Source organism: Schistocerca serialis, chromosome 5 (genome assembly GCF_023864345.2).
Source record: "Schistocerca serialis cubense isolate TAMUIC-IGC-003099 chromosome 5, iqSchSeri2.2, whole genome shotgun sequence".
NCBI lineage: Eukaryota > Metazoa > Arthropoda > Insecta > Orthoptera > Acrididae > Schistocerca > Schistocerca serialis.
The window spans coordinates 88,772,498-88,790,642 of record NC_064642.1 but is presented as its reverse complement, the minus strand read 5'-3'; the positions used below and the strand labels follow the sequence as shown (position 1 = coordinate 88,790,642).

Genomic DNA, 18,145 nt, shown 5'->3' with positions numbered 1-18,145 from the left:
AGAAAATATTGTGAGGAAGGCGAAACAAAGACTGCGCTTTGTTGGCAGAACACTTAGAAGATGCGACAAACCCACTAAAGAGACAGCCTACATTACACTTGTCCGTCCTCTGCTGGAATATTGCTGCGCGGTATGGGATCGTTACCAAAATGGTTCAAATGGCTCTGAGCACTATGGGACTCAACTGCTGTGGTCATAAGTCCCCTAGAACTTAGAACTACTGAAACCTAACTAACCTAAGGACATCACACACATCCATATCCGAGGCAGGATTCGAACCTGCGACCGTAGCGGTCGTGCGGTTCCAGACTGTAGCGCCTTTAACCGCTCGGCCACTCCGGCCGGCGGGATCGTTACCAGGTAGGGTTGACGGACGACATCGAAAAAGTGCAAAGAAGGGCAGCTTGCATCGTGTTATCGCGCAATAGGGGAGAAAGTGTCACTGATACGATACGCGAGTTGGGGTGGCAGTCACTGGAACAAAGGTGGATTTCATTGCGGCGAGATCTATTTACGAAATTTCAGTCACCAACTTTCTCTTCCGAATGCGAAAATATTTTGTTGACACCCTCCAACGTAGGGAGAAATGATCATCATAATAAAATAAGAGAAATCAGATATCGAACGGAAGGATTTAGGTGTTCCTTTTTCGCACGCGTCATACGAGAGTGGAATGGTAGAGAAGTAGTATGAAAATGGTTCGATGAACCCTCTGCCAGGCACTTAAGTGTGAATTGCAGAGTAACCATTTAGATGTAGATGTAGATGTAAACAGTATTTATAGCAAAACTGAAATTGTCGATGTTTAATTCAGATTTTATTCGAAAAACTCTTGATTGTTAACGTGAAACAGAGGAAAGTTGTAGTAAAAATAATAGAAAAGAATACAGATTTATCATACGGCGCTAGAAAACGCAATTACTTAAACATAAATACAATATACAAAAATGCAAAACGAAAATATATCAAACTTCGCTACAAAACTTCGTCGAATTTATATAAAAGCTTTCGCATCTATGGATATTATCGAGATAATCTTGACTTTGATCATGATAAAGAACGTTCTATTGAGCACAAAATAACAACAATAATCATATTTTTTTATGTTTGTGCATGTAAACTATACTTGCAGAAAAAGTAAATGTTTTGGCTACTTAAAAGCGCAGAAGTTACACGATCGACTAATTTTTATTACTTATGAAATGCAGTGTATATTCTGTAAGAGCATAAAATGAACAATGAACGAACAACGAATTATGTGCAGCTCTAATTATGTGCAAAACAAACAAACAAACAAAAAAGACAAAGAGAAGTTGTCGGCTCCCAGCTCCTGTCTTACACATTCATTTATGTTTCTTTCCCTACCATTTCTACCAGTACTAATGGTAGTCCTTGCATTTACCACATTATTAGATCATTTGTGTAGTGTAGCAAAACTGGTGAGCCGTAGTTTTGGTAGAACGCAACTCTAGTTGCGGCAACAGAAACTGCCGGGACCGTGGAGGCTGGTACTCACAAACGTCGCGAGCCGCATGTCTTGTGGTGAGGCGTGCGTACTGCGTGGCTGCTGCGAGGCGTGTGCGGAGGCCGGCGCGTGCCCCATCTTTATAGCCGCTCCGCCCCCGCCGCCGCCGCCGCCGCCTCCACCCCCACGGGGCGTCAGCCGGCGCCTCTCGCCGCCCGCCTTTTTGCAGGCCGCTCACCGCCCGACAACAATACGAGAGGAGAGCAGAGGAGAGCAGAGGAGAGCACGGCCGAGAGCGCGTGTTTTTCGGAGCGCGGCGCGCGGCGAGAGTGGCCATCGCCGGCTCGGATGTCCGCGGGCTGCCGGTCGCTGTGCAATGCCATGCTTCTAGCGGAGCACCGGGTTACCCACTTGTCTGGTCACTTTGTGGCGGTGATTCACAAGTGCAGCGATAGGCAACTCGCAGTATGAAAGGAACACCGCGTAATACAGGGTCTTTCAGAAACATTCATCCGATTTCATGAGAAAGCACTTAGTATATGAATTCCTTCACCAATGAAGAAGAACTAAATATTCCTGAACTCCAATCAAGAACAACTGCCAAGATGAGAAACATAGAAGTAGATATCCTCGGTGTAACAAAGCAGGTTAAATCACTTAATAAAGGCAAGGCCTCCGGTCCAGATTGTATACCAGTCAGGTTCCTCTCAGAGTACGCTGATAAAATGGCTCCATATTTAGCAATTATATACAACCACTCGCTCACAGAAAGATACGTACCTAAAGACTGGAAAATTGCTCAAGTCACACCAATACCCAAAAAGGGAAGTAGAAAAAAAATGGTTCAAATGGCTCTGAACACTATGGGGCTTAACAGCTGAGGTCGTCAGTCCCCTAGAACTTAGAACTACTTAAACCTAACTAACCTAAGGACATCACACACATCCATGCCCGATGCAGGATTCGAACCTGCGACCGCAGCGGTGGCGCGGTTCCAGACTGAAGCGCCTAGAACCGCTCGGCCACTCCGGCCGGCAGGGAAGTAGAAGTAATCCGCTGAATTACTGACATATATCACTGACGTCGATTTGCAGTAGGGTTTTAGAACATATACTGTATTCGAACATTATGAAGTACCCCGAAGAAAACAATTTATTGACATATAGTGAGCACGGTTTCAGAAAATATCGTTCTTGGGAAACACAACTAGCTCTTTATACTCTGAAGTAATAAGCGCTATCGACAGGGGATGCAAATTGATTCCATATTTTTAGATTTCCAAAAGGCTTTCGACACAGTTCCTCACAAGCGTCTTCTAATCAAACTGCGTGCCTACGAAGTATCGCCTCAGTTGTGTGACTGGATTTGTGATTTCCTGTCAGAAAGGTCACAGTTCGTAGTAATGGACGGAAAGTCATCGAGTAAAACAGAAGTAATATCCGGCGTTCCCCAAGGAAGTGTTATAGGTCCTCTATTGTTCCTGATCTATATTAACGACATAGGAGACAATTTGAGTAGCCGTCTTAGACTGTTTGCAGATGATGCTGTCGTTTACCGTCTTGTAAAGTCATCAGATGATAAAAACGACTTGCAAAATGATTTACATAAGATATCTGCATGGTGCGAAAAGTGGCAATTGACCCTGAATAAAGAAAAGTGCGAAGTTATTCACATGAGTACTAAAAGAAATCAGCTAAATTTCGATTACGCGATAAGTCACACAAAGCTGAGGGTTGTAAATTCACGTAAATACTTAGGGATTACAATTACAAATAACCTAAATTGGAACGATCACATAGATAATACTGTGAGCAGAGCAAACCAAAGACTGCGATCCATTGGCAGAACACTTAGAAGGTGCAACAGGTCTACCAAAGAGGCTGCTTACACTACGCTTGTCCGCCCTATTCTGGAGTACTGCTGTGCGGTGTGGGATCCGCATCAGGTGGGACTGACGGATGACATCGAAAAAGTACAAAGAAGGGCAGTTCGTTTTGTACCATCGTGAAATAGGGGAGATAGTGCCACAGACATGATACGTGAATTGGAGTGGCAATCATTAAAACAAAGGCGTTTTTTGTTGCGACGCGATCTTCTCATGAAATTTCAATCACCAGTTTTCTCCTTCGATTGCGAAAACATTCTGTTGGCACCCACCTACATAGGGAGAAATGATCATCACCATAAAACAAGAGAAATCAGGGCTCGCACGGAAAAATTTACGTGCTCGTGTTTCCCACGTGCCGTTCGAGAGTGGAACGGTAGAGAGACAGCATGAAGGTTGTTCATTGAACCCTCTGCCAGGCACTTTATTGTGCATAGCAGAGTGATCACGTAGATGTAGATGTAGAAGACAAAATGTGATGTACGTCTTAACCTTTTACCTTGGCTCAAGTTATAAGTCTCGAAGAAAATAGACACCAGCAGCCGTAATTTTATTAATTATTTTATTTAGTTACCAGTTTCGGTGCCTCATTGGCACCATCTTGAGGCCCCTACACATGTAGCTAGATAAGTCATCTAAATGTCTGTGGTATTATCTTCTCCATAGATGGGAACCTTTTACACCTCTGACAATTGACAGTTATCGTTAGACGGAGAAGTCTACTGTACCCAGTTGGACGTTGTAGTCCCTGTAATAGCACAGACGTTTGGATGACACACCTAGCTACGTGTATACGGGATGAATATGGTGCCAACGAGGCATCGAAACTGGTTGCGTAATAAAATTATGGCTGTTAGTATCTGTTTTCTTTAAATCTTCGACCAGCCGCATTTTATTTACAGAAGATGGAATTACAGAAACAAGTTATAAGTTTCCATTTCATGTGTCTCTGGTGCGGCTAGCCAGCTTCTTTTTATTATCATTCATTTATTTACTTATTTTTGTTCTTGGGGAGCAAAGACCATATTTCAAATGGCAGTTACAGAAGGGTCATATTAACACAATTGCGATTTCCACAGTAGAACAACAAAAAGAAGTCGATGTACAAACATATGTTCTTAATGTAAAATAAACACTATTGGTGGTATAACTACGAGTATAACACAGAAAATGCTGTACCATACTTACTTAGGTCAGTTACAAACTGTGGCTGGTAAAGCTCAGAAATGGCAGTCCCATCACCCTGCAAAGGACCCGCACCACATTCAGTACTCCGTCTAGCCTCGGAAACAGGACGAATTACTTGAATACGACATGGGCAACAAATAGGAACAAGAGAAAATGGTTTAATGGAGCTTGGAAAGTTGCCACCTGCTCTTAAGGAAGTCGAATTAGCGAAACATTTGAAAGGAAAGGAAACAGATTTTGCGGCAGTTATAGAAACATAGAAAATACATCTGGAACTATAAATGTTGACGAGTATATTATGATCTACAGTGGAGTAAAGCAAGAACAAAAAGCAAGTAAAGCTGGTGCCATCTACATTCGTAGAAAGTGGGAGGATAAAATACTGGACTATGGATACGTAAATGAACCAATTGTACTACTTAGAATTAAAGGTCCAAGAGGCATCCTAAGAACAATAGCAATTTATGCCCCAGAAGAAGGAAAAATTGACGCGGCCAAGGCCTTTTACAAACCGTTACATGTGATCTTAAAGAGATACAAAAACATAGATTTCACTTATGGGAGATCTCAATGCTATAATTAGAAATTTCCAATTCCAAAAATAGAAGGGACATTTGGAGAAAACGTATGTTATGAAAACGGAAAAATACTCAGAGATTTTGCTACCTTTAATCATTTAAAAATTATCAATACTTTCTTTAGGAAGAAAGACATACACAAATTTACCTGGTAGCAAATTAGAGATACCCTGGACAGGTTAGAGATACCGCAGTTTATCGAGAAGTGGATACTGCATCAGATCACATCTTATTGGTGTCAGTAATTGACTTCTATGCAAAACCAAAGAAAACAATCAATCAAAAGGAATAAAAACTTCTTAAAGTTTATACTTTACAAGATTGCTCCATATCCAATCTCTATCAAAAGCGGATGACAAAACAGTAGCAAATTTAGAAACGGTAAACCACTTGGAAAAATAATGGAAAAATTTAAAACAGCGGTATTGAACAGACATAACGAGTTTCTGGAGAAGAAAAGGAAATACAGAAAACGTATATTAGTAACGATTTCAACGCCGGAGATGGAAAAAGCAATTAAAGAAAAATAAGAAATTTTCAAGACCTACGTAGACATTCCCACTAATAATAAGTATAATGAATACAAAGAGAAGAGAAATAACGCGAAATGCATAACTCAGAAAGCACACATAGAATCAAGGGAACGCTTCATTATTAACATAGAGCATGATTTGCATGGCAGAGAAACTATCGCTTATAAAGTGATGAAATCACTCAACAGACAAGAAAAATGATCGTATACGTGTTGATAATATGGGAGAGAACGAATGGTTCGCTTATTATAAAAAATCATGGAAGGATGATACTTTAATTCAGAGATTACCTAAACTAAACAACACCAAAGGCCTGGACGATATTGATATGAGAGAACTGACGAAAGCTCTAAAAGCTACAAAAATAGAAAAGCCACTGCTTTAGATAGTATTAATATGGAACTGTGGCATTATGGAGGGTTATTCCTGTATCTAAGACTTAGTCACATATTTAATCAGTGTTGGAGAAATAAGAAGATACCTAAAGACTGGCTGAGAGGCAAAGTAATATCTATCTTTAAGAGGGGGATAAAAATAAATTTAGTAGCTATCGAGGCACAAGCCTCCTGGATTCAGGCTATAAATTTATGCCAAAATCCTGAATGCAAGACGTAAAAATATCATTGAAAAATTAATGTCTCAAGAACAATCAGGTTTTAGAAAAGGGCGGTCAACTGTTGATAATGTATCTACACTGCAACAAGTTATAGAAAGTAGACGAGAGTTCAACAGAGAAACGCATCTCACTTTTGTGGATTTTAAGAAAACTTTCGAAAATGTAAATAGAGAAGTGCTGTCGAATTTCATTTCTGAACGAGGTTATCCACCTCACCTCATAAACGCTATTAAGACCCTATACACAAACATTGGAATTGTTAGATATATGGGAAATTTAACAATAAAGCCGATGAACACAAACAAATATTGTATTTCTCCAACACTCTTCAATACATATGTAGATGAAGTCATCAGTAAATGGAGAATGTTGAACATAAGTGGAGTTCTTTTAGATCGTGACACTAGATTATGCTTTGCAGATGATAGCCTCAAATTACAGCCTAACATTGCCGGTACATAAAACGAAAGTAATGACTTTTCAGGGCAGACAATCAGGAAGATCTAAAACAGTCTTGAATAATAAAGTCTTGGAGCAAGTAAAACATTTTATGTATTTAGGCTGCATCATCAGTTACGAAAATAACCAAGACGTGGACCAAAAAATTGAATAAATTTACTTCCGTATGTGGAACCATCATTCAAATTTTGCAGAGTAAAAGAATTGCAGTACCAACACTTACTTACTAATTAGATTAAAAATCGGTAGTGTCATACTTCAATAGGGAACTTGAAACTTTCAGCACAGGGCAGGAGCATGTAGAGGAACTATGGCTCAAGTTTAAAATAATAGTTGACCTTGCACTGGATAGGTATGTGTCCAGTAGAACAGTTCATAATGGGAGGGGCCCTCCGTGGTATACAGTCACTGTAAAGAAACTTCTAAGGAAACAGAGATTACTGCATAACAGGTGCAAAACAAATTGTAGAGCAATAGATAGAGAAAATGAAACGCGTTTGGCTGTAAAGAGAGCAATGCGTGATTTCTACAGTGACTACCATAGCAGGATATTGTCAAATGATATTTCTCAAAATCCGAAGACATACTGGCCATATGAAGACAAGCGCGGAAAAACGCGCTAACCCTCAAATGTAAAAGCTTAGAGATAAGTGATGCCGTCTGTTGTTGGGTACGGGAACTATCAAAATTGACATCAGTCTCACCCCTAAATATCACATTAGGGTATTTAAGGGTGAGACCAATATCACTGTTGACAGTTCCCGTAGCCAGCAACAGATGGCAACACTGCTCCTAGCGAATAAGACAGAAACTGAAATTGAGGGTAGCAAAGTAAAGTTGAATTGCTTAACTCTGTTTTCAAATGTTCTTTTACAAAGGAAAACCCAGGATAACTGCCCCAGTTTAATCGTTGTAGCGCTGAAACTATGAATGAAATAAATATTGGTGTCAGTGGTGTTGAGAAATAGCTGAAATCGTCAAAATTGAACAAAGTTCCAGGGTCCGATGGAATCCCTATCAGTTTCTATACTGAATTTTGACTAAGTTAGCCCCTCTTTTAACTACAATCTATCGTAGGTGCCTCGAACAAAACACTGTGCCCAGTTCTTGGGAAAAAAGGTCACACCCGTCCACAAGAAGGGTAGTAGAAGCGATCCACAAAACTACTGTCCAATATCTTTGACATCGATTTGTTGTAGAATCTTAGAACATATTCTGAGTTCGAACGTAATGAGATATCTCGAACAGAATGACCTCCTCAATGCCAACCAGCATGGATTCCGCAAACATTGATCATATGAAACCCAGCTCGCACTTTTCTTACATGACACACTGATAGCTTTGAATCAAGGCAGTCTGATAGATGCTGTATTTCTTGATTTCCGAAAAGCATTTAACTCAGTACCACACCTACGTTTAGTGCCAAAAGTACGATCATACGGCGTTTCATGTGAAATTTGCGACTGGACTGAGGACTTTTTGGTAGGGAGAATGCAGCATGTTATCTTGGATGGAGAGTTATTATCAGATGTAATAGTAACTTAAGGTATCCCCAGGGAAGTGTGTTGGGACCCCTGTTGTTCATGTTGTTTATCAGTGACCTTACAGACGATGTTAATAATAACCTCAGACTTCCTGCAGATGATGGAGTTATCTATGATGAAGTACTGTCTGAAAGAAGGTACTTAAGTATTAGGTCAGATCTTGATAAGATCTCAAAGTGGTGCAGAGATTGGCAACTTGCTTTAAATGTTCAGAAATGTAGAATTGTGCACTACACAAAAAGGAAAAAACCTAATATTCTATCACTGTTATATCAATGAGTCACATTTGGGATCGTAACACTTTGTAGGGATATGAACTGGAGTGATCACATAGGTTAAGTCGTGGATAAAGCGGTTTATTGGTAGAACACTGAGGAACTGCAATCAGTCTATAAAGGAGATTGCTTACCAATCACTTGAGCTACCGGTTCTAGAATATTGCTCAAGTGTATGGGACCCGTACCAAGTAGGAGTAACAGGAGATATTGAAAGTAAACAGATAAGGGTAGCAAGAACGGTCCCCGGTTTGTTTGATCCGTGGCAGAGTGTCACAGATACTAAAAGAACTGAAATGGAAGACTCTTGATGATGATGATGATGATGTTTGGTTTGTAGGGCGCTCAACGGCGCGGTTATCAGCGCCCGTACAATTTCCCAATCTTTGCTCAGCCCAATTTCGCCACTTTCCTGGATGATGATGAAATGATGAGGACAACACAAACACCCAGTCATCTCGAGGCAGGTGAAAATTCCTGACCCCGCCGGGAATCGAACCCGGGACCCCGTGCTCGGGAAGCGAGAACGCAACCGCGAGACCACGAGCGGCGGACAAGACTCTTGATGATAGACGTAAACTACTCCGAGAAAATCTACAAACAAAGTTTCAAGAACCGGCTTTAAATGAAGGCTCTAAGAGTACACTACAACCTCCTAAGTATCGCTCATGCAGGGATCGCGAGGATAAGATTAGAATAATTACACAACGGACAATGGTATTCAAATATTCATTCTTCCCGCGCTCCATGCTTGAATGGAACGAATAGAAACCCTAAGAAATGGTACAATGGGACGTACCGACTGCCATGCACCTCACGGTGGTTTGCAGACTATAGATATGGACTTGTAGAAGTGGAGCAAGGGCAACAACAAAACACCAAGAAAGTAGAATACAGGCTCAAGAAATAATATTCCTAAGAAGTGTGGAAAGGTGTACGAGAGGATATCGAAAAAGAAATAAAAGTGTGAGGAAACATTTAGGAATATATAACCCAAACGAAAAAATAAAGGAAAATAGGAGAAAATGGAAGGAACATGTAGAACGTATGGGTGGAGAAAGATTCCCAGTAAACGTACTAAATTATAAATGCTCTGGAAGAAGAAATGTCGGGAGACCATGCAGAAGATTTGTACAGTAACAGCCAATTTTCCAAATTCATGAAGTGAAGAAGTCGAAGAAACACCAAAAGATGAACACCAAACAACCAGCACTAGTTACAACAATTCCAAGTTAACATTAGAGCAACAATGATAAGAGTGTGAAGTACAAATTTAAGTCGTTATATAAACTAAAAAACACAAAATTACGACTCAGCGAAGAATGACGTCCACAGTAACTTATAACTGAAATCTGAACTACGGCGACATTTACAAAGACAAGTTCTCAGTGCAAAGTAACAACACAAACAGACGTCCCAGTTTCCTAAACCGGCTGGTTCCATTGGAGGACAAGATCCACACCATGTATTGGCGTCTTTTAAATAGTTAGCGAGCAAGTAATACCGGTGAAGTAGAGCACTTACACTTGCAGCTCGGGTACTTGGCACACGCTAAAATGAAGTGGTTCAGATCCGACATCACCGTTGTGTCCTGATCACAATGTCCAGAAGTGGTTATTTTCAACCGGTGTAGGTGGACGTGGTAACATCCGTGTCCCAGCCTCATGTGGATGAGAGAAGTCACTTGATGTCTACTATGCTTCGCCGAGTTCACCTATGGCCGAGAAGAGATGTTGCGTTGTATGGCCGCCAGGTGGCTGCCCTTATAGTGCTAGGATACGTGCTGTTCACAATTCCAGTCGTAATAAGCAGCTTTCTTGAATCTTCTGAAATCGGATGGCAAGCACGACACCGGGATTAGGGTGAAGAAAGTACCAAACGGAGAGTGAAAACAGGGGAGTACGAGTCTTGAAGGACTAGCGGTAAAAGATGTCGACATTTTTAATAGCTGCAAATTAGAAGCGTAGTTCGATTCGTCCTTCGTCTACGACGTGCCTAGCTAATTCGCTCACTCGTTCATTACCGAATGTGCTTCGCATCCAGGTCGGCGCAGACAAGAAAACTGATATATTTGACTGCACTGTATCCGCAAACCCCTTATCCGTATTCATAGATATTAAAATTTTATGAATCTGTTCACAGCTGTAGTTCAACAGCTCCAGATTATATCAACAAACAAAAAGTCAGTCGTCAGCTGCCCAAAATCATTTAGTTCATTTTACCGCTTTCAGCATTTTATAATGTCACCTTCAGAAGTGAAATATGCTCAGATCATTGACAAGCCAACGTCACAATAAGAACCGGACGGTAGTGCCCTACAGAAAGTACATATGAAAGAAAATTACATAAAAAAACAGAAGTAAAATGGGTTTGTTTGTTTTAACACACCCATTTTATTTCTGTTTTTTAATCTTATCTATTTTACACTTGTTTTAATGTAAAATAGATAAGCTTGTAAAACACAACGTATCGTTGTTAGAGAACCAGTAAACAGAGTCACATCGCAGAAAAATATATGATATGTCCGATGAGTAGCAAGTAGTAAACTGTCGTCAAATCGTAAATCGTACCTAGTATATGCGACGAAAGTCAATCAACGTGCTGGTGGCATGGGCAGCATCCCAGCGTATTCGCTCCAGAGTTACATATCTGATGGAGGCGGTGCAGCATATTACTAAGGATACTGCCTGCTATTGTGATGCGCGTGGTGTCTTTGTTGAACTTCGTGTTTATTTTGCCGTCGCCTCACAGTAGCGGAGGCTATCCGTCTAGTAGAACCATCAGCCGCTTGCAGCGGTCAGTGTCCCCGTTTCTCTGCCCAAGGCTGGGAATAAAACCCTGGCAGAGCTCCTCACCTTCTCTAAGAGTTTCTTGGCGTGCTCTTGGTATCTACTGAGCACAAGTTTCTCTTCCGCTGCCTCGAGTAGATAGTACGAGGAAAGCTCCAAGGCACATGGTAATCTCTTCTGCGTGCCTTGTTTTGTTGTCGCTGAATTATATCAGTGTGGAAGTTCGCTGCAATTCCGCAAACTGGGCACTCGTAATCCATTAGTGGGCGTATGTAACTGCGGAATTCGATGGAGACGGGACTTCTCATGGAGCAATGAGTATAGTGCTCCGGTGCGGCAAAGGTCTTATAGCAAATGTCGTTAACGGGTTCATCGATGTCAACTGGTGGTCTATTGTGATACTGAGATGTCGGGTTGTGTTCGTCCACTGAATTGTCATATCAAGGGGAAATAAAGTTCGCTATGGATGTGGCATTTTTCTTGGTGATGAGTAGCGCCTGACTCTAGCTGCATTAAAGCCGATGCGAGAGTCTGTTGCCCCCTGCTCTAAGTCATTGCAGGCGTCTTGAAGTCTTCGCTGTATTTCTTGTGGCCATCAACTTCTGGTAATGAGCACCATGTTATCGGCATAGACGTATCTGCTTACTCTAGGAGATGTTGGAAGATCCGCTGTGCAGGCACTGTGTGAGACAGGACTGATCAGTAATCCTTGGGTCACACCAGCTTGTATCTCTCTGACACCGACTCTGCGGTTAATAAGGCAGTCATCCGACAACTTCACAAACGGTGCTGGCAGTTCATGAATGAATAGCTGGCATATGAGTGCACAGTGCCAGACACTGCCGAGAGCTACGCAAACGTCGAACAGAACAGTCTGCAATATTCCCTGTTTTTGAAAGCCGTCGTGGACTCTTCAACAATACGTAATGGAAGTCTCTGTTGATTCATTGTGGACGCGGGACAGCGGCTGGTCAAATATTTAACAAAGAAGTTCGCCAAACAGCAATGCAAATTGAGAAGTTATTTTATTTTATTTACGCTACCAGTTTCGCCAGTTAATATGCCATTTCAGGTCCCATATGCACCTCTCAAAAATTACCGATATTGACACACTGGGGTCATCTGTTTCTGGATATCGTGAATTCTCAAGTGCTTCTTTCGGAGACTTGACTGTACCTCTTGACTGACGTTGGAGACGAGCGATGCCATCTTCTCTGCCCACCTGGCGTTTCTATGCATCGTCAGGGCTGCCCTGATTTGTCGTTGCAGCCGATTTGCCCGTGTCTCGTACTCGCGTTGCCTGGTTGTGTGCCAGTTCTTCTCAAATAGCTCTGAGCACAATGGGACTCAGCATTTGAGGTCACCAGTCCCCTAGAACTTAGAACTACTTAAACCTAACTAACCTAAGGACATTACACACATCCATGCCCGAGGCAGGATTCGAACCTGCGACCGTAGCAGTCTCGTGGTTCCAGATTGAAGCGCCTAGAACCGCTAGGCCACCGCGGCCGGCCCAGTTCTTCTCTCGGATTATCTTCAGTATCCCGGGTGATAGATATTCCTGTCTCCTTCCCGCTGCATACTGGGTGTTTTGCAATATAGAAGTTCTAATGGCGTTGCTGATTACTGTAGTGTTTTGATCAACACGTTATCCCTGCTCCAGCCGTTTCGTCGATTGAGGTTTCCGTTTCCTGGCGCAACATCGGTTGTTGATATGTCTCTCAGTTTGTTCACGATGTCTTGCGGCATCTTGAATTGGACACTGGTAGTACAGCCGTTGAAAACACCACTGGGAGGTGGTCAGAAGAGAGGGCATGTACCACTTCCTTTCGCACGAATACCCTTGATAATACCGATGTCTATCATATCCGTCGCGCTCTGTTGTGGGGATAACTGTTCATTCTCCAGGGCCGTGCACTTGGGCGTGCGCCTTTTCCACTTCTCTGAGGTGCGAGCGGTCGCTTCCGATTGTTGTCCTCGAGTTATAGAGGGCGTGTTTGCAATTTAAGTCCGCAGCTATGTATCTGCAACACATTTCGTTCGTCTTGCGGCGTCAGGTGACCCCTTGGTTGGTGATATGCTGCAAAGAATGTGACTGTGGCTTGACGGGTTCGGACAGCGACAGCAGTTGCCTCGATGTGTGGCAAGGTCGGAGTGGCGGCAGCCTGGCAATGTTGCAGCGACTTGCGTACGTATATTGCTGTTCCGCCACCCACTATTAGGTGGGAGCATTGCGGTAACTGCTGTAATTGGCAACATCCGCTTGAGGTCCAAGATGGTTACACATACCAGGCAGACAATACTTTCCTCTGCAAGAAACTGTCGAAATTCCTGTAGATGGTGGAAAATTGCATTGGTGTTCAATTTGGTGATTGAATTATCTTGTGTGTTTCTATTCCTGGCCGTGAGCGGGTCCTACTGGTGTGCCGGATTGTTGCATCATGCTACTTACGACTGCTGTAGCAGTGGCAGTGATGATGGGCGGAAGGTTAGCAACGGACTTCTGGAATTCCTCCAACGCTGACTTCAGTGTTCTGATGAGCTACATGGAACCGACTTGTTCCGCCTTTGATGACTGCTGCTGTGGTTAGATTAGATTAGTACTTGGTCCATAGATCATGAATACGACACTTCGTAATGATAGGGAACGTGTCAAATGGCTCTGAGCACTATAGGACTTGACTTCTGAGGTCAGCAGTCCCCTAGAACTTAGAACTACTTAAACCTAACTAACCTAAGGACATCACAAACATCCACGCCCGAGGCAGGATTCGAACCTGCGACCGTAGAGGTCGCGCGGTTCCAGACTGTATAATAAAAGGTGTCTATACAAGATATTACATTACACAAAATATTGCATGACACTTAATATTTTTAAATTTTTTTTATTTTTTTTTTTTTTGTGGGTGTTGGGGAAATTACCCACTTTCTATATCCAAAAATTCATCTAATGAGTAGAAGGAGTTGCCATTCAGAAATTCTTTTAATTTCCTTTTAAATGCTATATGGCTATCAGTCAGACTTTTGATGCTATTGGGTAAGTGACCAAAGATTTTTGTGGCAGCATAATTTACCCCCTTCTGAGCCAAAGTTAGATTTAATCTTGAGTAGTGAAGATCATCCTTTCTTCTCGTGTTGTAGCCATGTACACTGCTGTTACTTTTGAATTCGTTCGGATTGTTAATAACAAATTTCATAAGTGAATATATATATATATATATATATATATATATATATATATATATATATATATATATATTGTGAGGCTAGAGTGAAGATCTCTAACTCTTTAAATAAGTGTCTGCAGGATGATCTTGGATGAGCTCCAGCAATTATTCCGATTACAAACTTTTGTGCAATGAACACTCTTCTACTCAATGATGAGTTACCCCAGAATATGATGCCTTACGAAAGCAGAGAATGAAAATAGCCGTGGTAAGCTAATTTACTGAGATGTATATCGCCAAAATTTGCAATGACCTTAATAGCATAAGTAGCTGAACTCAAACGTTTCAGCAGATCTTCAGTGTGTTTTTTCCAGTTCAACCCCTCATGAATGCATACACCTAGAAATTTTGAATATTCGACCTTAGCTACCGACTTCTGATAAAAGTCTGTATTTATTAATGGTGTCATTCCTTTTACTGTGTGGAACTGTAAGTTCTCTTTGGTGTTCCATCGTCAGCCTATTCTTCTAGGGAGTGGATGCAGGCGTTGCCCTTAACGACGTCAGACATAAGAGCTCCTGACAGTATTTCAGCGGCTCGCCGTGCCAGAAGACGCGGCTTCCATGGCTCTCCCGGTTCCACTCGGACTGTCTTCAGTGTATAAGTACGAGGCACTTGCTGTCGGTGCTGGCTAGACTCCTCATCAAGAGGTGGAAGGCTCCTTCTGTATTCTTCACACGTTCTTGTGTGCCCTGCAGCCTCTGTAGTTGGCTGGATGGGCAATGCAACAGTTGCAGCAAGTAGGTGCCTCGTCTTTGGGACATGTGCACAGACGGCTGTCACGTTCTCCGCAGCACTTCACACATCCCGGCGGCATTGTACAATATCTTGCTACGTGATATTCCACAGTGCGCACTGCGGAACAACGCAGGAAAGAACATGAGAGGTATTATCGCCTACGCTATCCAGAGAAATCTGCGTTAGCTGAGCATGCGTTAGAAAACGGTCACCACATAAAATTTGACGATATCTCTGTCGTGGCTCGCACTAACGGCTTCTGGGACAGTTTAATAAAGGAAGCTATTGAAATAAAAATTACCGCAAACACCCCGAATAGAGACGGTGGCTTGCAGCTCAGCGCTGCATGGGATCCAGCGATCACGCGGTTGAAGAGGGCACATCGAACGCCGACTCAAAACATGCCCATATATGGCAATGTCACGGGCACCAGTGACGTCACAATCGGCACAGTCGCACCAGCAGCCCACTGGCAATCATAACACTTGACAATGGCCAAGGAGTGCTTGGCCGAAAGCTCGTGTAGTTTTAAGCAATTGACGCAGTTAGAAACCCGAGAACATTTTATTCAACGCACAGACTATTTGACAGCAGGATCACAGCTACAGATTATCATTTCCAGCTAGTTACCTGCTGGACATGAAAACAGATCAGCACACCTCAACCCTATGACTACATCGAGCTATTCTTTTTAAGCAGACCCGTGCGTAGCCCAATTACCTATGGTACGAGAAACGTCAGGTAAAATGGCAACCGGTTTGCTCGTGTGGGATGCTGTTTAGAGAGCAATTACTCAGCAAAAAACCGTTAAATAACGTCGAAAATAGTGCACTGAAATTGCGGAAGAATTATCGCTACCATTAGTGTTTGTGTGAGGGAAGTTAGGAATCAAAATGGTGGAGATACTGAACGTGGGCTGAGTTATAACAATTTTCCACTGAGTGTTTACCATGGTAGTATATGTTCTTTTGAGTTTGTCTTTACAGTGAAGTATTCATTTTAAAAAAAGTTGTGGCACATTTCTTGCGTCACCCTGTATATTGAAGAAAACATGTTACAGTGTATTACAGACTCTCATTTCCTGTTATCGCTGTTTAATTCTTGGAAAGAATATATCTCGGTAAACACCAGCGTGATGTCAAATGCTACCTACTTTCCCGTCATGGTCGTTTCGAGATACGTACCTCGGAGGAAGTAATAAGCTGCCTGACTCTCATCGTAACGTTCGCTCTCGGAATTGCAGCGCTATATTTCTCCGCGCTGATGAACGCCTCTCTTACAGCGTCTGCCAACGGACTTCGGTGAGCAGCTCCATGACACTCTCGCGCATACTAAACAAAGTTATCATGAAATGTATCGATCTTATATGAATCTTCTCTACAGGTTGGGCGAGAATTAACTCCCTATTAAAAATTGGTTACAGCTGTTTTAGTACCTAACAAATTTTCATGAAACAAAAAACATTTTAGTCCTTACATTGGTAAAATTTTTATGCATTGTTAAATTTCAACATAGGCACCATCATCATCTACGTTTTCATAAATGAATGTCAATGTTTGCAACAGACTTCTGCAGATAATCCAGCGGTACGTTTCCAGGAACTTGGCGAATTTGCTCCTCCAGTTCGTCAAGAGTTTTTCGGTTTACGCGATAAACTTCTTCTTTGCTCACTCCCACAGGAACAAATCTCAGTGCGTTAGGTCAGTACTCCCTGCTTGTCATTCAAGAGGGCCACGATACTCCAACTAGCGTCCAGAGTTCCAGCCAGGGTCCATCTTGCATAAAGATTAGCTCGTTGTAATTGTTCTACGTGCCTATAATACCGTGAACATAATTTTCAACCACGTGAAGATACAGGGTGTTTCAAAAATGACCGGTATATTTGAAACAGCAATAAAAACTAAACGAGCAGCGATAAAAATACACCGTTTGTTGCAATATGCTTGGGACAACAGTACATTTTCAGGCGGACAAACTTTCGAAATTACAGTAGTTACAATTTTCAACAACAGATGGCGCTGCAAGTGATGTGAAAGATATAGAAGACAACGCAGTCTGTGGGTGCGCCATTCTGTACGTCGTCTTTCTGCTGTAAGCGTGTGCTGTTCACAACGTGCACGTGTGCTGTAGACAACATGGTTTATTCCTTAGAACAGAGGATTTTTCTGGTGTTCGAATTCCACCGCCTAGAACACAGTGTTGTTGCAACAAGACGAAGTTTTCAACGGAGGTTTAATGCAACCAACGGACCGAAAAGCGATACAATAAAGGACTGGGAACGTGGCGGATGAACGTGCTGGAAAGGTAGGGCGACCGCGTACGGCAACCACAGAGGGCAACGCGCAGCTAGTGCAGTAGGTGATCCAACAGCGGCCTCGGGTTTCCGTTCGCCGTGTTGCAGCTGCGGTCCAAATGACGCCAACGTCCACGTATCGTCTCATGCGCCAGAGTTTACACCTCTATCCATACAAAATTCAAACGCGGCAACCCCTCAGCGCCGCTACCATTGCTGCACGAGAGACATTCGCTAACGATATAGTGCACAGGATTGATGACGGCGATATGCATGTGGGCAACATTTGGTTTACTGACGAAGCTTATTTTTACCTGGACGGCTTCGTCAATAAACAGAACTGGCGCATATGGGGAACCGAAAAGCCCCATGTTGCAGTCCCATCGTCCCTGCATCCTCAAAAAGTACGGGTCTGGGCCGCCATTTCTTCCAAAGGAATCATTGGCCCATTTTTCAGATCCGAAACGATTAATGCATCACGCTATCTGGACATTCTTCGTGAATTTGTGGCGGTACAAACTGCCTTAGACGACACTGCGAACACCTCGTGGTTTA

The 18,145-nt window shown here is 42.5% G+C and overlaps 1 protein-coding gene across 1 annotated transcript in view; it reads right to left on the bottom strand.

The window, feature by feature from the left end:
* The window catches only part of LOC126481296 (uncharacterized), a 55,033-nt gene extending 53,464 nt beyond the window's left edge, over positions 1–1,569 (bottom strand). The window contains exon 1 of the mRNA XM_050104944.1: positions 1,517–1,569. Within this exon, the coding sequence (XP_049960901.1) occupies positions 1,517–1,534 (18 nt within the window). The 5' untranslated portion in view covers positions 1,535–1,569. The remainder of the gene's footprint in view (positions 1–1,516) is intronic.
* Positions 1,570–18,145: the final 16,576 nt, after the last annotated feature.